This window comes from Thamnophis sirtalis, unplaced genomic scaffold (assembly GCF_051295495.1).
Source record: "Thamnophis sirtalis isolate CommonGarterSnake01/CBP01778 unplaced genomic scaffold, rThaSir2_p1.2 scaffold_7, whole genome shotgun sequence".
In the NCBI taxonomy this organism is placed as follows: domain Eukaryota; kingdom Metazoa; phylum Chordata; class Lepidosauria; order Squamata; family Natricidae; genus Thamnophis; species Thamnophis sirtalis.
Window position 1 is genome coordinate 74635441 of NW_028261387.1, and position 16940 is coordinate 74652380.

The 16940-nt window shown below is 35.8% G+C and overlaps 1 protein-coding gene across 4 annotated transcripts in view; it reads right to left on the reverse strand.

Annotated features, from left to right (window-relative positions):
- ZMYND8 (zinc finger MYND-type containing 8) overlaps window positions 1–16867 on the reverse strand; it is a 97757-nt gene extending 80890 nt beyond the window's left edge. For 2 of the 4 annotated variants that reach the window (XM_087720424.1, XM_087720426.1), the window contains exons 1-2: window positions 16721–16862; window positions 13251–13323 (exon numbers count right to left, since the gene is read on the reverse strand). In XM_087720424.1, coding sequence (XP_087576550.1) covers window positions 13251–13258 — 8 coding nt within the window. In that variant the 5' untranslated portion in view covers window positions 13259–13323; window positions 16721–16862. Of the gene's footprint in view, window positions 1–13250; window positions 13324–16720 lie in introns of all 4 variants that reach the window. The other 2 variants (XM_087720425.1, XM_087720432.1) reach the window with 2 other exon arrangements.
- Window positions 16868–16940: the final 73 nt, after the last annotated feature.

Sequence of the window (16940 nt, forward strand, 5' to 3'; positions counted from 1 at the left end):
CAAACAACACAACCAATCCTATTCCATTGTCATCTTGTCACACAGAGCTGCTTTACTTTCAAATTACTACTTTTTAGCCCATCTGTGTACTAGTATAATGTGGGAAGCTTAGAGATAACTGAACCATTCCTATAAGAGAGAGACTGCAAATATAGATTTAAGACAATATTCCTATAAATAGGCAACTGTAAAAAGAATGTAATGGTGGGCAATGAGATGAGAGTACAAACAGAGCAATATGATACATTATTGCACCATCTCAGGGAGTAACAGGAAGGAGTGAAACAATGCTTTTCACTTTTCCAGTATATTAAACAAATTGTACAGCTTAGAAATACTCCAGTATCATTTCATTGAGGACTTATATTGGTAATACATGACACTTTAAAAAGGTAAAAATGAAAAGGCAGAGCATTCTGAAAAATGACGCTTATGAACTAGATACAAGAATTTCAACTCCACAAAGCAAAGAAATAGAGCTAGGTATAATACTCAGAGCATGTGACCAGAATGATACCTTTTAACACAATCCTGCACTGTAATGAAGAGATGCTTCAGTCTTAAGCGCCTGTGATCTATTTTATTTTTCTCTAGAGTCCTGAGGCTTACTGAAAGGAGGGGAGTTCAAAAGCCAGGATGCAAACTTTAAATAAAAAAGATTCCAATTGGATTAATAATACATAAATACTCTCTTGATTAATTTCTTGTTCACTGATTAAATTATCCTATCTCCTCCCTATGTTTGTATTTAAAAACCCCAGTAAATTTACAAAAATGAAAGCATGCTTAATTTTTTTTAAAAATGATATCCATAATAATTTAATTCTTATGGGGAAATAATGGAATACTGTAAATGTGTAATTTGTAATTGAATGGAGTTAATTGCAAGCAACAATTGCCAACATTCACATTACTATCAAAATATCTTCCAGTGAATGGCTATCCTTTCTGATTGAAATACTGAGGTTTTTTTTTTCTTTCAAAACAACAACACATAAAAGCCTGCAGGGCCCAATAGGATTGGGGGCCACCAAACGCAGAGTGGGGGAAGTAAATCCTTTCACCAGCTCCTTTGTTTGAAAAATAAACTCCTGCTCACCCATGGGGGAGGGGGGGAGAAGCCAAATAGGAGCAGCTGGGGCACTGTGGCAGAAATGGTTCTGTCTGCAGTCATTCTTTCACCTTCTTAAACTGCTATTTAAGAGTTACAGACCATGGTTACTTTGTACAAACCATGAGTAGAAATTGCATTTAAAATAACCCGCTTTAGTCACAAGTTCCTATGTTCTGGGCCTGACAGTAATCCAAAGCACAATATGGATTAAATTTGATGCAGAAACCTGAGTGAGCATGTGGCTTAATCAACCACACACACACACACATCATGATTTAGCACATATGCGTGAATAATTATTGAAATATTCCATTGTTGAAACTAGCTGGGTTTTATTATGCTGATGATTCTATTTCCATACTGTTCATATCAAGAACAGCACTCCCAAACAAATACAACTAAAATCTAGTTGATTCTCTGTGGGAAACATGTCTTGGCTCTGGGACAGTAACAGCACTGATGGTGACTGGGCATTCAGCCAAAGTGACACACTCAGTCCCTGGAGAGAGGATTTGGTCATATATCAGACAGTAATTTAATAGCACCAATAACTAGAGATCAGGCCTCAGAGTTCTGCTCTTTAAATCAACAAAATGGTTTATTGAACTAAAAGTAAAGGATCTGAAGTATGGGCAAAACAGAGTAATTGGAGCATCTCTTAGGTAATCTGAATTGTTTTGAACGTAAGGAAAATTATCTTGCTATAGTAAACATGTTATTTAAGTATTAATAAAAAATGGACGTGCTGAAAGAAATATTAGAGATTGATATTCTAATCTGGAATTATCTTGCATGCTTTATGCTCAAAGAATGCATCAAAGAATGAAAAGGAAAAGAAAGTACCATTTTATTGGAAAAAATTATGTTGCTGAGTACAGGCAAATGTTCAAGCTACAGACTAAAAGCAGCTGAAAGAAACCCCTGCTGCAATCAGTGAATGAAGTCTCTTATCCTGTAATAAAAGGCAATTAAAATGCATGGCCTACTGCAGGCTGAGCCAATTGCTTTTCCGGGGTGTGGTTGTTTAGGTGGGGAGAGGAGTAAAAAGGAGAGGAAAAACAATGAAATAGGGAGAACCGGAAGGCAGAAATAGACTAAAGTAAGAGATGTTAATCAGCAACTGTCTGAAGAAATAGGATAAGTATGGGGGAATATAAAAAAGAGGACAATATCAATCACAACTTCATAAAGAAACTAGAAACTTTTCCAATTGTTCTCTTTAAGGAGAGTTTCAAATACAACACCTACTACATAGTATTAAGATGGAATAACATCAGTTCATAGTCTTCTTAATAATATAAGAACCAATCCTGTTTTATTCATTTCAGCAATTTATTTTAGGGATATGCAAATAGTTTTTTACTGAATTTAGACTTAGCAAGCATCAATTATCTAAGAGCGACTTATTACCCAGCACTACAAATCAGAAATCCCCTGTAACATTTATCCTCTGACACATAAAAATAAATATTGAAGAAATGGTGGCCTTGGCTCAATAAACAGAACCGCAATGGCTAAGCTACACTGAGACAGAAAGGAAAGAATTGCACAATAAAAAGAAAACAAAATATCAAAAGAGGGGAAAAAGTTACATAAAAATTGACAGTTCAAATTTGTATTCTACAGAATAGCAAGAAAATTGCTGCAGATGGTTCACTACGCCAGATGGAACACATGAAGAATGTTTGTGAAAGAAGGGAACACAATATGCATCCAATGTTGACAGACAGAAAACAGTATTTCAAAAACTAATCAGTAAGAGAAAAACATCAAGTTATACTAAAAGACTGGAAAAACTATACATTGGTATATGTTACCTTCAAGACATAATTAATTTGCACAATAAAAAACCAGTAATTTTTAAGCAACATGCAAGTGGGAAGATGTATTTCTTGAAAGGTAACATTCTCAGACAGTACAGTGACTTTCTGAAGGTTTGTATCAGGGAAATCAAAAAGATAATATAAACAGTATCAGTCTTCTTTGTTTCTAAAATGTTATGTTTTGCTGTAAAATTTCTAAACAAAGCGAAGACATGGATACAAAATTGAATGTAACTGAAATGATAAAAAAATAAATAATAAAGGATACTATATCAATCCAGGCTCAAAAGCAAGAGAGCAACAATGAATAAACCAAGTAAGAATGCCAAGAAGTCTTCACCTAAGTCAGATGGCTAACATTTTTGTCCTAACCTGCCGAAATCACTTGCACGCGACAGCACGTGCCATAGGTTTGCCATCCTGGGCATACATACTGTCTACCCCTTGCCCTGACAGAGCAACACTTACTCAAATCTTTAATCATCCAACCTGGAATAAGAGTCAGTAAACAAAGAGCAACTTCAGAGAATGAAGGTAAAAGACACATTGAAAAAAAAAATCCTCCCAAATTCTGCCTGCTATACTAGCCAGAACCAGATGCATCAACTTTGCCTTTGTGAGAGATAACAAAGCTACCTGTATCCTGCTAGTCAAGATTTTTAAACAATAGTCAGTTGAATAAGCTACGGTGACATGAAATCAGTCATATTAAGGCTTTTCTCCAGCTTGCAAAAGGCATCATTCATATTTTACATACACAATTACATTTACGCATTTACTCCCATTAATCTGTCATGAAACAGACGTCTTCCAGATTTTTAATTTACAAATTTAAATGAATCTTAGATGTTTACCCAAATATATAGAAACTGCGGTACTACCGGAATAAAATTTTAGATCATCATATTTCATTAATAAACTGATAAGGACCAACCATATAAACATACAATTAGAAGGAATTATATCTTGCACAGAAGAAAGCATTAAAAATATTTCTGGAAAAAGACTCAAGGTTCACATTTGACAATGGCAAATAAAAATATAATCGAAGTAGAAATTATACAATGAAGGGCTGAATAACATATGGTACTCAATAAAATATATTCTCCCCTCTTTCTCATGGATCTCATCTTATGAAGGAAGCTATATCACAGTCTTATGCCTTCAAAAATATTGATAGTTGGGAAAGGTGATACTAGATTCCATTTTTTGTCACTACAAACCAACCCTACTATGTCATGATATCTTGCATATTACACATGCAGTAGTGATAACCATTATACAGGTAGTCCTTCACTTACAACAGTTCATTTACTGACTGTTCGAAGTTACAACGGTACTGAAAAAAGTGACATGACTGTTTTCACACTTACAACTGTTGCAGCATCCCCATGGTCATGTAATCATTTCATTTCATTTATTGAATTTCTAGGTCGCCCAATCCCAAAGGACTCCGGGCGGCTTACAGAAATGAAAAATTATTTTAAAAAATTAAAACAATGAGACACAACAAAGTTAAGAAAAAGCACAACAAACACCCAATCAGAGAGGGGGCGCACCTCAATCAAGAGGTCAACAGCCCCAGGCCCGCCAGAGAAGCCAGGTTTTAATAGCTTTGCGAAAGGCCATGAGCGTAGGAAGGGCCCAGATCAAAATCCAGACACTTGGTAACTGACTTGCATTTATGACCGTTGCAGTGTCCTGAGGATCATGTGATCACCATTTGCGACCTTCTGACAAGCAAAGTCAATGGGAAAGCCAAAGTCACTTAACAACCATGTTATTGATTTAACAATTGCAGTGATTCACTGAACAGCTGTGGCAAGGAAGGTTGTAAAATAGGGCAAAATACACTTAGTAAATGTCACACTTAGCAACAAAAATTTGGGGCTCAATTGTGGTTGTAAGTCGAGGACTACCTGTATCTTACACTTGAGGCATACCAACAAGCCTACTGACCCAGAAAAATGAGTACAAGACTGTAATGCATTTCATTCAATCTATAGTGAAGATGTGCTTTTAAAAGTTTTCGAAAAGTTTTATTTTTACATTTGACATTTTCTGTATTAATTCAACACTATTTCACAATAGTGATTCTTTTTAATGTAAAGTCTGGTGGGCAATGGTTAGACAAATGTAAAGTTTCCTTTAAATTGAGTTTGATTCTTGGTGACTTCATCAACATACTGTATTCAGGAAGTTTTCTCAGCTGCAGTACAAAAGTGGTTTGCCACTACTTTGATTTCTTTTTTTTTGTTTTTAACTTTCAAGTTTAGTCTAGAGCTCTGGTGTTTTCTGAATGGCTACCAAACAAACTTTAACTAATCTGATCCTTAGCTCCCAAGCCTAGACAAGACAACAATAGACAAATATTTCATTGTGCTTCAAATCAGTTCAAATCAAATTTGTCACCTTCAAATTTCAAAACCAATTGAATCATGCCACCTAGAAAACTCAAATGAACTATAATACATAGATTACTACTGGACCATTATCTGTCATGCTATAAATTGTAGTAACACACAATACTTTGCCATAGAATTTCATCAACCTTTGTTATGACACTAGTTAAACCTCAAGCATTCTGCTTTGCTGAGACAATAAACCTAATGCTTTTTCTAAAGGAGTGCTCTGGGTATTTCCTTCCTTCCTATTTCTGCATTATCTAATGATATATTGTGACATTGTTATATTCTCGTGTGATTGTACTATACCAGTTTTACTTAGGATTAGCTTCTTTAATGGCATTCCCACATCGAAACATACATCTTCAAGGAGAGTGTTAATTTAGAAACTTTCTTTCTGATGTAAATGTTTAAAATAAATCATGATTTTTCACATGCACCGCACACTGGCAATTTTAGCAAGCACACCGAGATGCTCTCCAGGAATACAGGCATAACCCCACAATTACTTATCTGGTGTGGCTGTTGCTGAAAATCAAGGAGCTAGCTTCCATGTATTTAAATATCTCAGATTAAGAATGGGTGGTATATACTTTTGATCTTGCTAGGATTGGTAATTGAAAATTATATAAATTATTTCATTATTAAAGTGTGTGTGTGCTCTATCTATCTATCTATCTATCTATCTATCTATCTATCTATCTATCTATCTATCCAGACACACAGACAGACAGACAAATATAGATGGGACAAGAAGGGTGAAGGCATGCATATGTGTGCAATTATGTATATAAATTTTATCAGCATTCTCAGGATTATAATATATAATATATTTCAATTGAAAGCTGCTTTGAGGATAAGCAGTGATGAAAGCTGCAGCTTTTTTACTATTTGCATTATCTAATATTATGTGAATGGATGTCAAACGGTTACAATAAGCTGTGCTGTAAAAGTAGACAACATTAAGAAATTGTACAGTGACTGCATGGGAAAGAGTGATTACAAATTGAGACTATAACATCAAATCCTTTCCTCTCCTATTGTTTCTCCTTCACCATCTCTTCTTCCCAATTCCTTTTCTTCAGGAGAGATGTTCTATATAGCTCACTTAAAAATTGCCCACATTACACTTAAGGTGACACAATCAATTTCAAAGACATTAATCTGCAGCTGCTTCTGCATGGTTTGCCCTTGAGTCAAAGTAAAATGACTCGTTTTTAATATTGACATTATTTTCTATTTCCAAAATAATCTTCTGCTTGCTATAACCACATACCATTGAGTTTTTAACTGTTTATTTCCTATAATTTATATGTCACCCCCATCACAGATTCTAGTATCATCCTCATGTTTGCAATTTGCACTATCCATATGACATAGTTGTTCTGTTAATAGAAAACTCCTGCTGTCTCTGCTAAAACTAATCAAACTATATTTAGCAACATATATATATATATATATATATATATATATATATATATATATATATATATATATATATATATATATATATATACACACACACATACATACATACATACATACATACATACATACATACATATATATATATATATATATATGGCATCCTCCTGGATCTGCGGAACATGCGCATGCGCCTTAAAACTTCAGTGATGCTCTGCGACGCTCCAGCTGCTCCACAGAGCATTGCGCAGGCACTGTATGCGGCATGCGTGTGAGCCTTAAAACACAGGTAAGGAGCTCAGGCGGCGGGCAGGCCCTCCGGAATACCATATCGGAACGGTATCCAGTGCTCCGGGCTGGCTCCGGTACGCCCATATCAGGGCATACTGCCTGCAACCCATCACTGCTACCTACCTACACTCTCTCTCCCTATGTACCTACTATATTTCTCTCTCTCTCTCTCTCTCTCCCTTTATCTACCTACCTACCTACGTACTTTCTCTCTCTCCCTACCTATCTACTGTATTTCTTTCTCTCTCTATTTTTCTCTCTCTATCCCTCTACTTACCAACCTACCTACTGTCTCTCTCTCCCTCCCTATTTACTGTATTTCTCTCTATCTCTATTTCTCTCTCTCTATCCCTCTACCTACTTACCTACACACACACTTTCTATCTTTCTCTATTTCTCTCTCTCTCTATCCCTTTATCTACCTACCTACCTAACTACTCACTCTCTGTCCCTACTTCTGTATTTCTCTCTCTTTCTCTCCCTCTCTATCCCTCCATCTACCTACCTACGTTTTTTAAAATTTGCCTCTTCAAAACCTTAGTGCGTCTTATACTCCGGTGCGTCTTGTACTCTAAAAAATACGGTAAATACTCTGTATTTTACTTGAGACAGCTTTGTTGCTGTACTCAGATTTTGGTCTCTTTGTAAGCACTAACTGCAAAACTGTATTTTCATGTTTTGTACTTTTCTGGTCCTACAACCAACAGCAAAGTAGATGTTTGCTCCAAATTCCCAGTGCTCCTTATGGTGGAATAATGTACTTTAATGCTTGTTCCCTAGAAATTAGCATTGTCAGAAGAAGCAATTTTGACTGATTGACCTTTAAAGAATTAAAAGAAAAACATGCTATATTTTACTTAACTTTCACATACATAAAAACACTCCAAGCTAGGCCCATTGATGAAGCTACCGTATAGCCTTTTACATTTCTAACTATATAGACAAAAATATTTCAGCCCTGAACTTAGAATACTTTTATGATCACAGAGTAACAAAACCTTTGTTTCTATTCCTTTCAAACTTCCCAGAATTATGTTAGCATTGGATGCCATATGAACACTGGAAGCTTCCACGCTGCCAAATTCTTGTGCTTGGGAAATTAGGTGGGGGTATCTAGTAGCGGGAATGTAGTTAGATAAAACAGCATTCTTCTTTTCAGTCAAGGTCATGGCATTCCTGCACCTGGAGGAGGAGTGGTTGAAGTGATGTCTCTAGTTGGGAGGGGTTGGTTTTGGAGTTTTGACTTACTGAGAGAAAGCCCGGAAATCTCAGATTCGGGTTTTCCCAGATGTGCCTGTATAGCTACTCTAATAAATTGGAATTTTGAGAAAATGCCTGTCTTGGAGTTTTCCATTGGAGTTGGGTTTTTCTGGAACCCTGACAATTACTGGATGAGGTGTTATATGATTTTGATTATTAACCTTTCTCTCTGTTGCCCAAATATTTAACAAGGGTTAATGTTGCAAATAAAATCAAATTATCTTTTACTTGTTCTGAAAATAAATAGTATCAATATTGAAAACTTTTATTTGGGAGTAAATACTTCTCTGATCAATTAAATATTATTTCCATGAATCTGCATGCTTACTCTTGGTATGATGGGCCTTTAGGTTGCAATACTTAAATTTCAATTAAATTCTAGGTTAAGTCACTTTTCTCATACAGACATATATACCAAAATAAAGGCATTAGATGGTTGTTATTTAAATGTCGCCCTCAGTTTTTAATACTCTGTGATAACCAGTATTTCAGCCATGGAGCGAAGTAGTCATAAAGATACTCTGAGGATGAGAGCAGTATTAAGAGTTTTAGTAGTTGCTTCAATTTCCTCCCTTTATTTTAATAGAAATGTAGCACCCTCTAGTGTTTCTTCACTTTGGAGTCAAAGGAAGTTTAAATAAGAGCAAAGGTAATGGAATAACATTTGAATCAGGCTTCTGTAGAATACTTTCTAAAATGGTGTTCTGTGGAGAATAGCTAAACAGAAAGCCATCTAAGGACCTAATACAAATTTACAAATGTATATCTTACTTCTAGAAAGGGTGAACTATTTTGAAGTGCAACACTTAGATTAGGAACTGAATACTTGTTGACATTTGTTATATTTGCACTTATTCACATTCAAAATCAACAAAACTAGAGACATAGCTAAAACATGATAAAAAGACAATCAAAACTATTGGTCCAGTGTCAGATCCCTAAAGAGAAATGAAGATTACCTCATTATACTCCTATCATAATATGACATTTCCTTAATATTAATCTTGACTTCTAGCAGTTCCCCAAATATATTCATGTAGTTTGCCTGGCAATATATAGAAATGTTTCCTTGGCTCTTTTCACCAGGGTATTTTTAAACTTCCAAATCTATCCTACATAAAACATGCAAAATTCCAATTACCGTATTTTTCAGAGTATAAAATGCACCAGGGTATAAGATACATCAAGGTTTTGAAGAGGCAAATTTTTTAAAAAGTAGGTAGGTAGAGGGAGAGAGGGAGAGAAAGAGAGAGAAATACAGTAGGTAGGTAGAGAGAGAGAGGAGAGAGTAGTTAAGTAGGAAGGTAATGGGGGAGAGAGAGAGAGAGAGAAATACAGTAGATAGATAGGGAGACAGAAACAGAGAGAGTAGGTAGGTAGGTAGAGAATGGGATAGAGAAAGAGAAATACAGTAGGGAGGGAGGGAGGGAGAGAGTAGGTAGGTAGTTAGATAGAGGGATAGAAATACAGTAGGTAGGTAGGGAGAGAGATAGAGTAGGTAGGTAGATGTTTCCAGGTGTATTTATCCATGTGCTGGAGAAGGAAATCACTAACAACCTGCAGCACCTAAGACTTGTTTCTGCTGGCACAGCACTTGATCAATGTAATTCTCATCAATCACTCTAACTAAAGAGCTTTCCAAAAGGAAAAAAAAAGTTTTTGCACTCTGCAATCCTCCCAAAAACGGCCCATTTTTTTTTCAAATAAAAGGCATGAATAGCCTGGGGGGGGGGGAAATGAGCAAAAACCGGCCGTTTTTTCGTGAAAATGTGCCCATTTTTTGTCAAAAAAATTGCATGTATAGCCTTATGGAGGCTTATAGAGTACTGCTGGGTGCTGGGGGAGGGCAAAGAACGGCCCATGTTTTGCTCATTTCTCCCCTCCCCAGCCCCAGGAGCTCTCTGAAAGCCTCCATAAGGGTATACACGGCAATTTTTGTGAAGGAGGCGGAGCTTCAGGAGGCAAAAAAATGCTGTATTCAATGTATAAGACGCACACAGATTTTCAGCCTCTTTTTTAGGAAAAAAGGTGCATCTTATACTCCGAAAAATATGGTATCTCAAATTCAATCTAACATTTTCTTTTAACATGGAGGACAGGAAGGGAAAGTTCTGTCTTTTTATGATAGCTTTTGTTTTCTGTTCAAAACATTATTAATGTAATCCTGAAAACTTATATGTAATTGCTATGGCAACATATTGCCATTAATTTACAAAAAAACAAAAAATGTGCAGTCAATGGTTCTGGCTAGTAGTTATATTAGCCTGTAACTCTTGTGCTTTCAATCTTAAGGCATACAGTATACTGTAGGTAAGAAAGAACTAGTCCAATACAATTATTTGGAAGACTTCACTGCTAAATACTATGTCTACTGTGCTTCTTACAATGTTTTCAACTGCAATTCTTTAAAACTTAAAACTACATAGCTATTTTTTAATCACAGAATTTGAAAGTATAATATTGAGTAAAGAAAAAAGCAAGAACCCACTAACTCAGCCTTAATAGAACTTTTTTTATTATGTGCCAGAGTAAATTGAAAATTAACCCACTGAGAGTGTTACCTTTCATGAGCTGCTGTTTCCGCTCTCATTTTTAAAGCCTGGTTTGAATTTATCTGACTACTGTAAGTTTAAAAACAAATATACCTGATGCCTCTTGACAGTTTCTTCTTGCAAGGTAATTAGATACACTGTCACGGTAATGTGTGAGGGAGCATACCTTTACTTCACTTTAAGCCTAACGTAATTAGTTTCATATCTTATTTAAGTCCCTGCTTTTTTAACTTGAGTTTTGGGTTCATAATTACATCATGGCAAACACGAACAGTAAATGCTATAGTTGCCATTGACTCAGAGAAGGAACACTTGCTGTAATGCAGAACGTTTTCAAGGTAAGTTAGGATTAATAGGAATAAGAGAAAGAATACAATCCTGACACTGCCATTTTAGTGACAAAGGAGTCCAACATACGGTAACTTGATGTAACTGACTTCTAATAAAGTGCTTTTAGGATGCTTTGTAAGAAACTGATCTAATTATATGATTTGCTGAAGACCTCACAAATCTTATTGTTCGAAAACTGTGAGATTTGCAGCTTAAAAATTAGCCATATACACAATCTGCCTTTTTAAAAATGAACTAATATAACTATTAAATGTTACAAGTACAAATCTTATCTCAGATCACTATTTCTCTACTGAATTATAAAAAACCCATAAAGCATATGAATTTGCAGATGCAGAGATTCAGAATTGTCAAAGATGCTCAACTGGTGATACATTTTGTTATGTAAATTCATGGTGCTTTACTGATTTCAAGAAAATTACTTAGTTAAGAAGCTATGGCTTCAGGGATTTAGAATTGCCAAGCAATTATTAGCTCCAGAGGCAAATATTAACCAATGATGATGGGCATTGTTTAGCCAAGGAAAGCCTTATCTCCCAAGATTTGGAGCCTGATGGCTCAGCAGTTAAAGATGCTGAACTTGTCAGTTGGAAAGCTGTCAGCCCAGGTTCAACATCTAAGTGCCATATAATGGGGTGAGCTCCCATTACTTGCCCTACCCAGTTCCTGCCCACCTAGCAGTTTGAAAGCATGCAATTGCGAGTACATAAATAGGCATCACTTTGGTGGGAAAATAAGTGTTCTGTGTGCCTCTGTGTATAGTCATGCTGGTCATATGACCACAGAAGTGTCTTTGGACAACATTCACTCCCTTGGTTAAGAAACAGAGATGAGCATTAACCCCTAGTCAGACACAACTGGTCAGGGGAAACCTTTACCTTTACCCATGCTTTTAAATCAGAATTGGCAACTGATAGCTTTAGAATCCTGGAATTACCTTTCCAAGACTGCCTTGTTAAAATTCAGAGCTAAGATACTAAATAACAGTACAGTAATATTATTTGTATTATTTTGGCTGGAAATTAACTAAGCCTCCAAATCAACTAATTCTTTTAAAACAGAAGAATCTCTTTTTCAAAAAGATTTTAACAGGTGCTACATTGGTTGTAGTGTTGCATTAAAAGTGGGAAGAACCAAGTTCTACTCCATCTTCAAATATGACTTGGGGCCCATGATTCCCTTTCAATCCAATTTACACCATAAGATTATTCTTTTAGGAGAAAATAACAAAATGTAAGTCACTTTGACCTCTTGAATGAAACAAAGCTAATACCTGTCCCTAATAACTAAATCATAGAAAAGATGGGCATTTGGATGTGGTAAGTACTTGAGATTATCAGGAAATCCTGGGGCTTTTGATTAGTTTGGGGAGTAGACAATGGTAATTTATTTTGTTGTCAATACTGATGTCAAGAAAACACAAGGATAGATCAATGTAATCAATAAGAATTCAGATTGACTTAGTTAAGATGTTATGGCAAATTAAGAAATTATGAAGCAAAACATGGTGCAAATCGAACTAAATACCTTGACTTGAATTGCCATGATGATACTCTATGTAAACTGTGGTCACAAAGCTACCAGATTTGATTTGCAACAATCCAGACAATCACCAGAGGATTAGAAGAGGAAGAAAAAATAAATCTGCTATTTAATAGTCATCTTGTTTTTTCTAACAGTCCATATCCAGTAATCCTCTTGAAAAGCATTACATGTAAATCAAAGAGCAAATTCTAAAAAACATTAAAACAAGCCAATCTTTTCCTTCAATTGTCACTTTAACTGTTTAGTAAACTATTCTTCTGATTTCGGGTATCAAACTTGTTATCCTTATTTATACCTATTTTTCAGTTAGCATAAATTTCTAGATTGATAGTTTGAAAGTGAATGTTTCAGACATTTTTATACTAATGTTTGTGTATATATTACATATTTGCATTGTTTTACATATATAATACAAATATACAATAATATATACTTTTGTCCTTTAATAAGTTAGTTTTGGTTATTTTAGGGTGGTGGTACTTACCCCATCATGACAACCAAGTTCTATAATTTTCTTTTCGTCTGGAAAGAAGCGTGGATAAGTATGTTTTTAGATTCTAGATATAGAAAAAGGAAAATCAACAAAACTCAGCTAATTTTCTTTATTGTATGGTCTTATGTAGTAACATTTACATAGGTAAAACTATTGCTAAAGAGACATACAATAAAATATTATCTTTAGAACAGAAAATAATCACACCAAGTGTTCCTTTGCAATAAGGATAAAAAGCAAAGTAAATGGCATATAATTTCTTCTATCTCTTTGTAGATTTCATTATTTCCTTTTGTTTATACTGTAACTAATTTTAAAAAGATATGTGAGCAAGAGTAAAGAATTGTACAAATTTCTGCAACTTACACTGCTGAATTCCTGCCCAAAAGTTGCAATCTTTTCTTTTCCCACATTTGGATGAATTCACAAGATGGCTATAGTCCAGTTTTATTAAAAACAGAATATCTGATTTAACACCTATTGTAAATTTATATAGCCGCCCAATTTACATATAGTGAGTCTGGATGAGATACAGCAATAAAAAGCCACAGGTTAATCTTCCTTATTTATGGGTTAACTGTTGAATTAGTAATCCTTAAATTGCCCCTACTTGCCATGCTTTTCTTTCAGTTATATTCATTTTGGAAAATACAAAAAAATGCACTTATATAATGTGTAAAGTCAATCAATGTAGAATGAAGCCAAAATCCAGCATTGCCAAGAGTTAAATAGTACTCCCCAGCCCCTTTACACTCTCAGCTTTCAATCCTCAGTGAAAGAGATAATAATCCATATACCTCACATATACAGAATAGTATGTAAAAGAACAAGACTCAACAAGCATAAACATAATGAAATCAACATGGAACAAATAAACAGGTAATTCAAAAGGCTGCATATTGTCTTTTATTGTACTCCCTTGGGGTGAATCCTACTAACTCAAAAAAAGTTTATTTCTGCATAGACTCATATAGATTTGCAGTGTACATCACAATTCTACACTGTAGTCAATTCCCAGGTCACTGATGTTTCTCTGTTTTCACCCTCAGGAAACTGGCAAGCTACTTCAGATGAATTATTGGAATAATCTAACATTATATTCTACTTCCAAAAGACTGCTGAGATATTATTTTCTATGTTCTAGAACACAGATAGTCCTCAACTTACGACCACAATTGAGCCCAACTTTATGTTGCTAAGTGAAAAATTTGTTAAGTGAGTTTTGCCCCATTTTACGATTTTTCTCACCACGTTTGTTAAGTGAACCACTGCACTTAAATTAGTACCATGATTGCTAAGTGAATCTGGCTTCCCCACTGAGTTTGCTTGTCAGAAGGTTGCAAAATCACATGATCCGGGATGCTGTAATAATAAATATGAACCAGTTGTCAAGCATCCAAATGTAAATTACATGATCATGAGGATGCTGCAATGATCATAAATGTAGACATGTCACTTTTTTCAGTGCCACTGTAACTTGAATGGTCATTATATGAACTGTTGTAAGTTGAGTACTACCTGTACTTTGTACAGTAACCAAATATTACCTACCATTCTAAGAGACAACAAACCTCCAGCTCTTCAGCACAAGTCTCTATTATTTATCAGACTCAATATCTTAGATCTTGTTTTGCTTTAATTTCCACAGAATTGAACCTAGGAGTTTCTCCAAGGAATCTTGGAAGGCAGACAGAAGCAGCAGAGATGATATTAGAGACTAGCTCTTCATGTATTTTTATTTATTTGCATCCCACCTTTATTATTTTTTACAAATAACTCAAAGCAGCAAGTATAACCAAAACATATTTCTCCTCCTATTTCCCAAACAACCACATATTGACCTCTTTCCCTCCATTTGACCCAAGAGAAGATCTTGTAATTTGATTTTTTTCTATAATCCTATTTTTGATGGTCATTTCCCATCTTTACAGGTTAAAAAAATATATGTGCAGAAGTAAACCTCAAAACCTCAAAAAAGGCCCTCAAGTCAGGCTCAGCTCATGGCAATTGTATCCTTATTGCTTTCTTGACCTTGTACATAAAATTTTATTTTTTTAACTGAAAACTCATTAATGGTGATTTCATGGTTATGTCAACAATGACTTACAAAATCTACCTAATTGGCAGAGTTTCTTTTAAATAATGAGCCATAAATTTACTATAGAAGTCATATTTGCACAAGACTAAGCAAGGTAATGTTATGAAAGCCACAAATATTATCTGTAATGGCTGTGGCGTTATGATGGAGAATCTAAAGCACACTGGGGTGTGTGTGTTATGATAAGTAACTTTCCTCCAAAACAGCCCTCTCTTTTGGGCTTAGCGAGAGCTGGAAACCTAGGGAACCTTTTGAAACCCTCTTCCATTCTTCAGACCTGAAGATGGGAGGCTAGGGCTGCTACTAAAATGGAATTTCTCCAACCCCAGTTATAGAAACAGAAAAGGGATGAAGAGAAGCAAAGTCTTTCTCTACCCTACCTCTCATCAGACCAGACTAGAAATAGTTTTAACTGCAAAAAAGTAGGTACTGTCATAAGTGTGTCTGGAAGGCCAGCCTAAGATGGCCCTTCCAAAGCTGAAATATGCTTTAGTGCTCTTTTATTTAGAATGTAGTTCAGTGCTCTAAACCTAGGCACATAGTTTATTTATTCGCAAATAGTACTAAAATAAGTTGCAAATGCTGACCGACAATTTCCATTGATTTCTGGAATTGAGAATGGTTGCACTGGAGTTTCCTCAAACAGATCATAGCTTCAGATTGGCTGAAAGTTTCAATAAATGACTAACATTTTTTTTGGTTGTCTATGAATAAATCAATTAGAAACTTTATTTCAAATTATAAGTCTAGGGGGGGGGGCAGGGAATCCAGCCTTAAATAAAAAAATAGCCTGTGATCTTAAATATACATAGGACCTTAAACTTGCTCCGACTAGCAGTGATTTCCTTAGGTTGCCAGCAAATCCCTTTCCAATCTTGTCAACAAGTGTATTTTTTTTCTTTCCTCTCTTGGATATGCTTATTCTCTCCCCCCCCCCCCCCGAAAAAGCCATGCCTTGCTACTTACGTGAAGGATTCGCCTTTTTAAATGGAGTCGGGTGAATTTTTTTGAAGAATAAATGAAAGTGTCCCCCCCGCACGCCTTTTGCTTCGATTCAGGAGGCGCATTCAATCGCATTTAACTTCACCTTCTCTTACCTAGCCTCATTCTTTAGGTCCAGACGCTGCTGAATCATAAAGGAACCACACGGGCAGCATTAATCCCATATATCAGACTAAAATGGGATTGACTTTATAGTTCAGGATGTCGTGCGAACACACCCACTAAGTGTTCTTTTGAGAAAGCATCTTAACCCCAACCGCGAGGCCAGAAATCTTTCTTGAAAGAAGTTCTCCCTCTTGTAACGCCAACATAGAACATCCGAGAAACGTACGGAGTCCCCCCAAAAATGAAAATCTAATACCTGATAGACTCTTTCTCCTCCAGGGCAGAACTTGCAAGATCTTGCTTCCACTACAGCCATAGAGAAATTAACTGCAAGCTCGGGGAACCCGGTAGGTCCCACCTCTAGGCGTTTCTGAATGGCCGTCATCCATGCCACTCACACGCACCCTCTCTTCCCCCCTCCCTTCGCCGCCGTTGTCGGCCGTTGACCAGCCTCAGAGTCTCTTTGGAACTCCGCC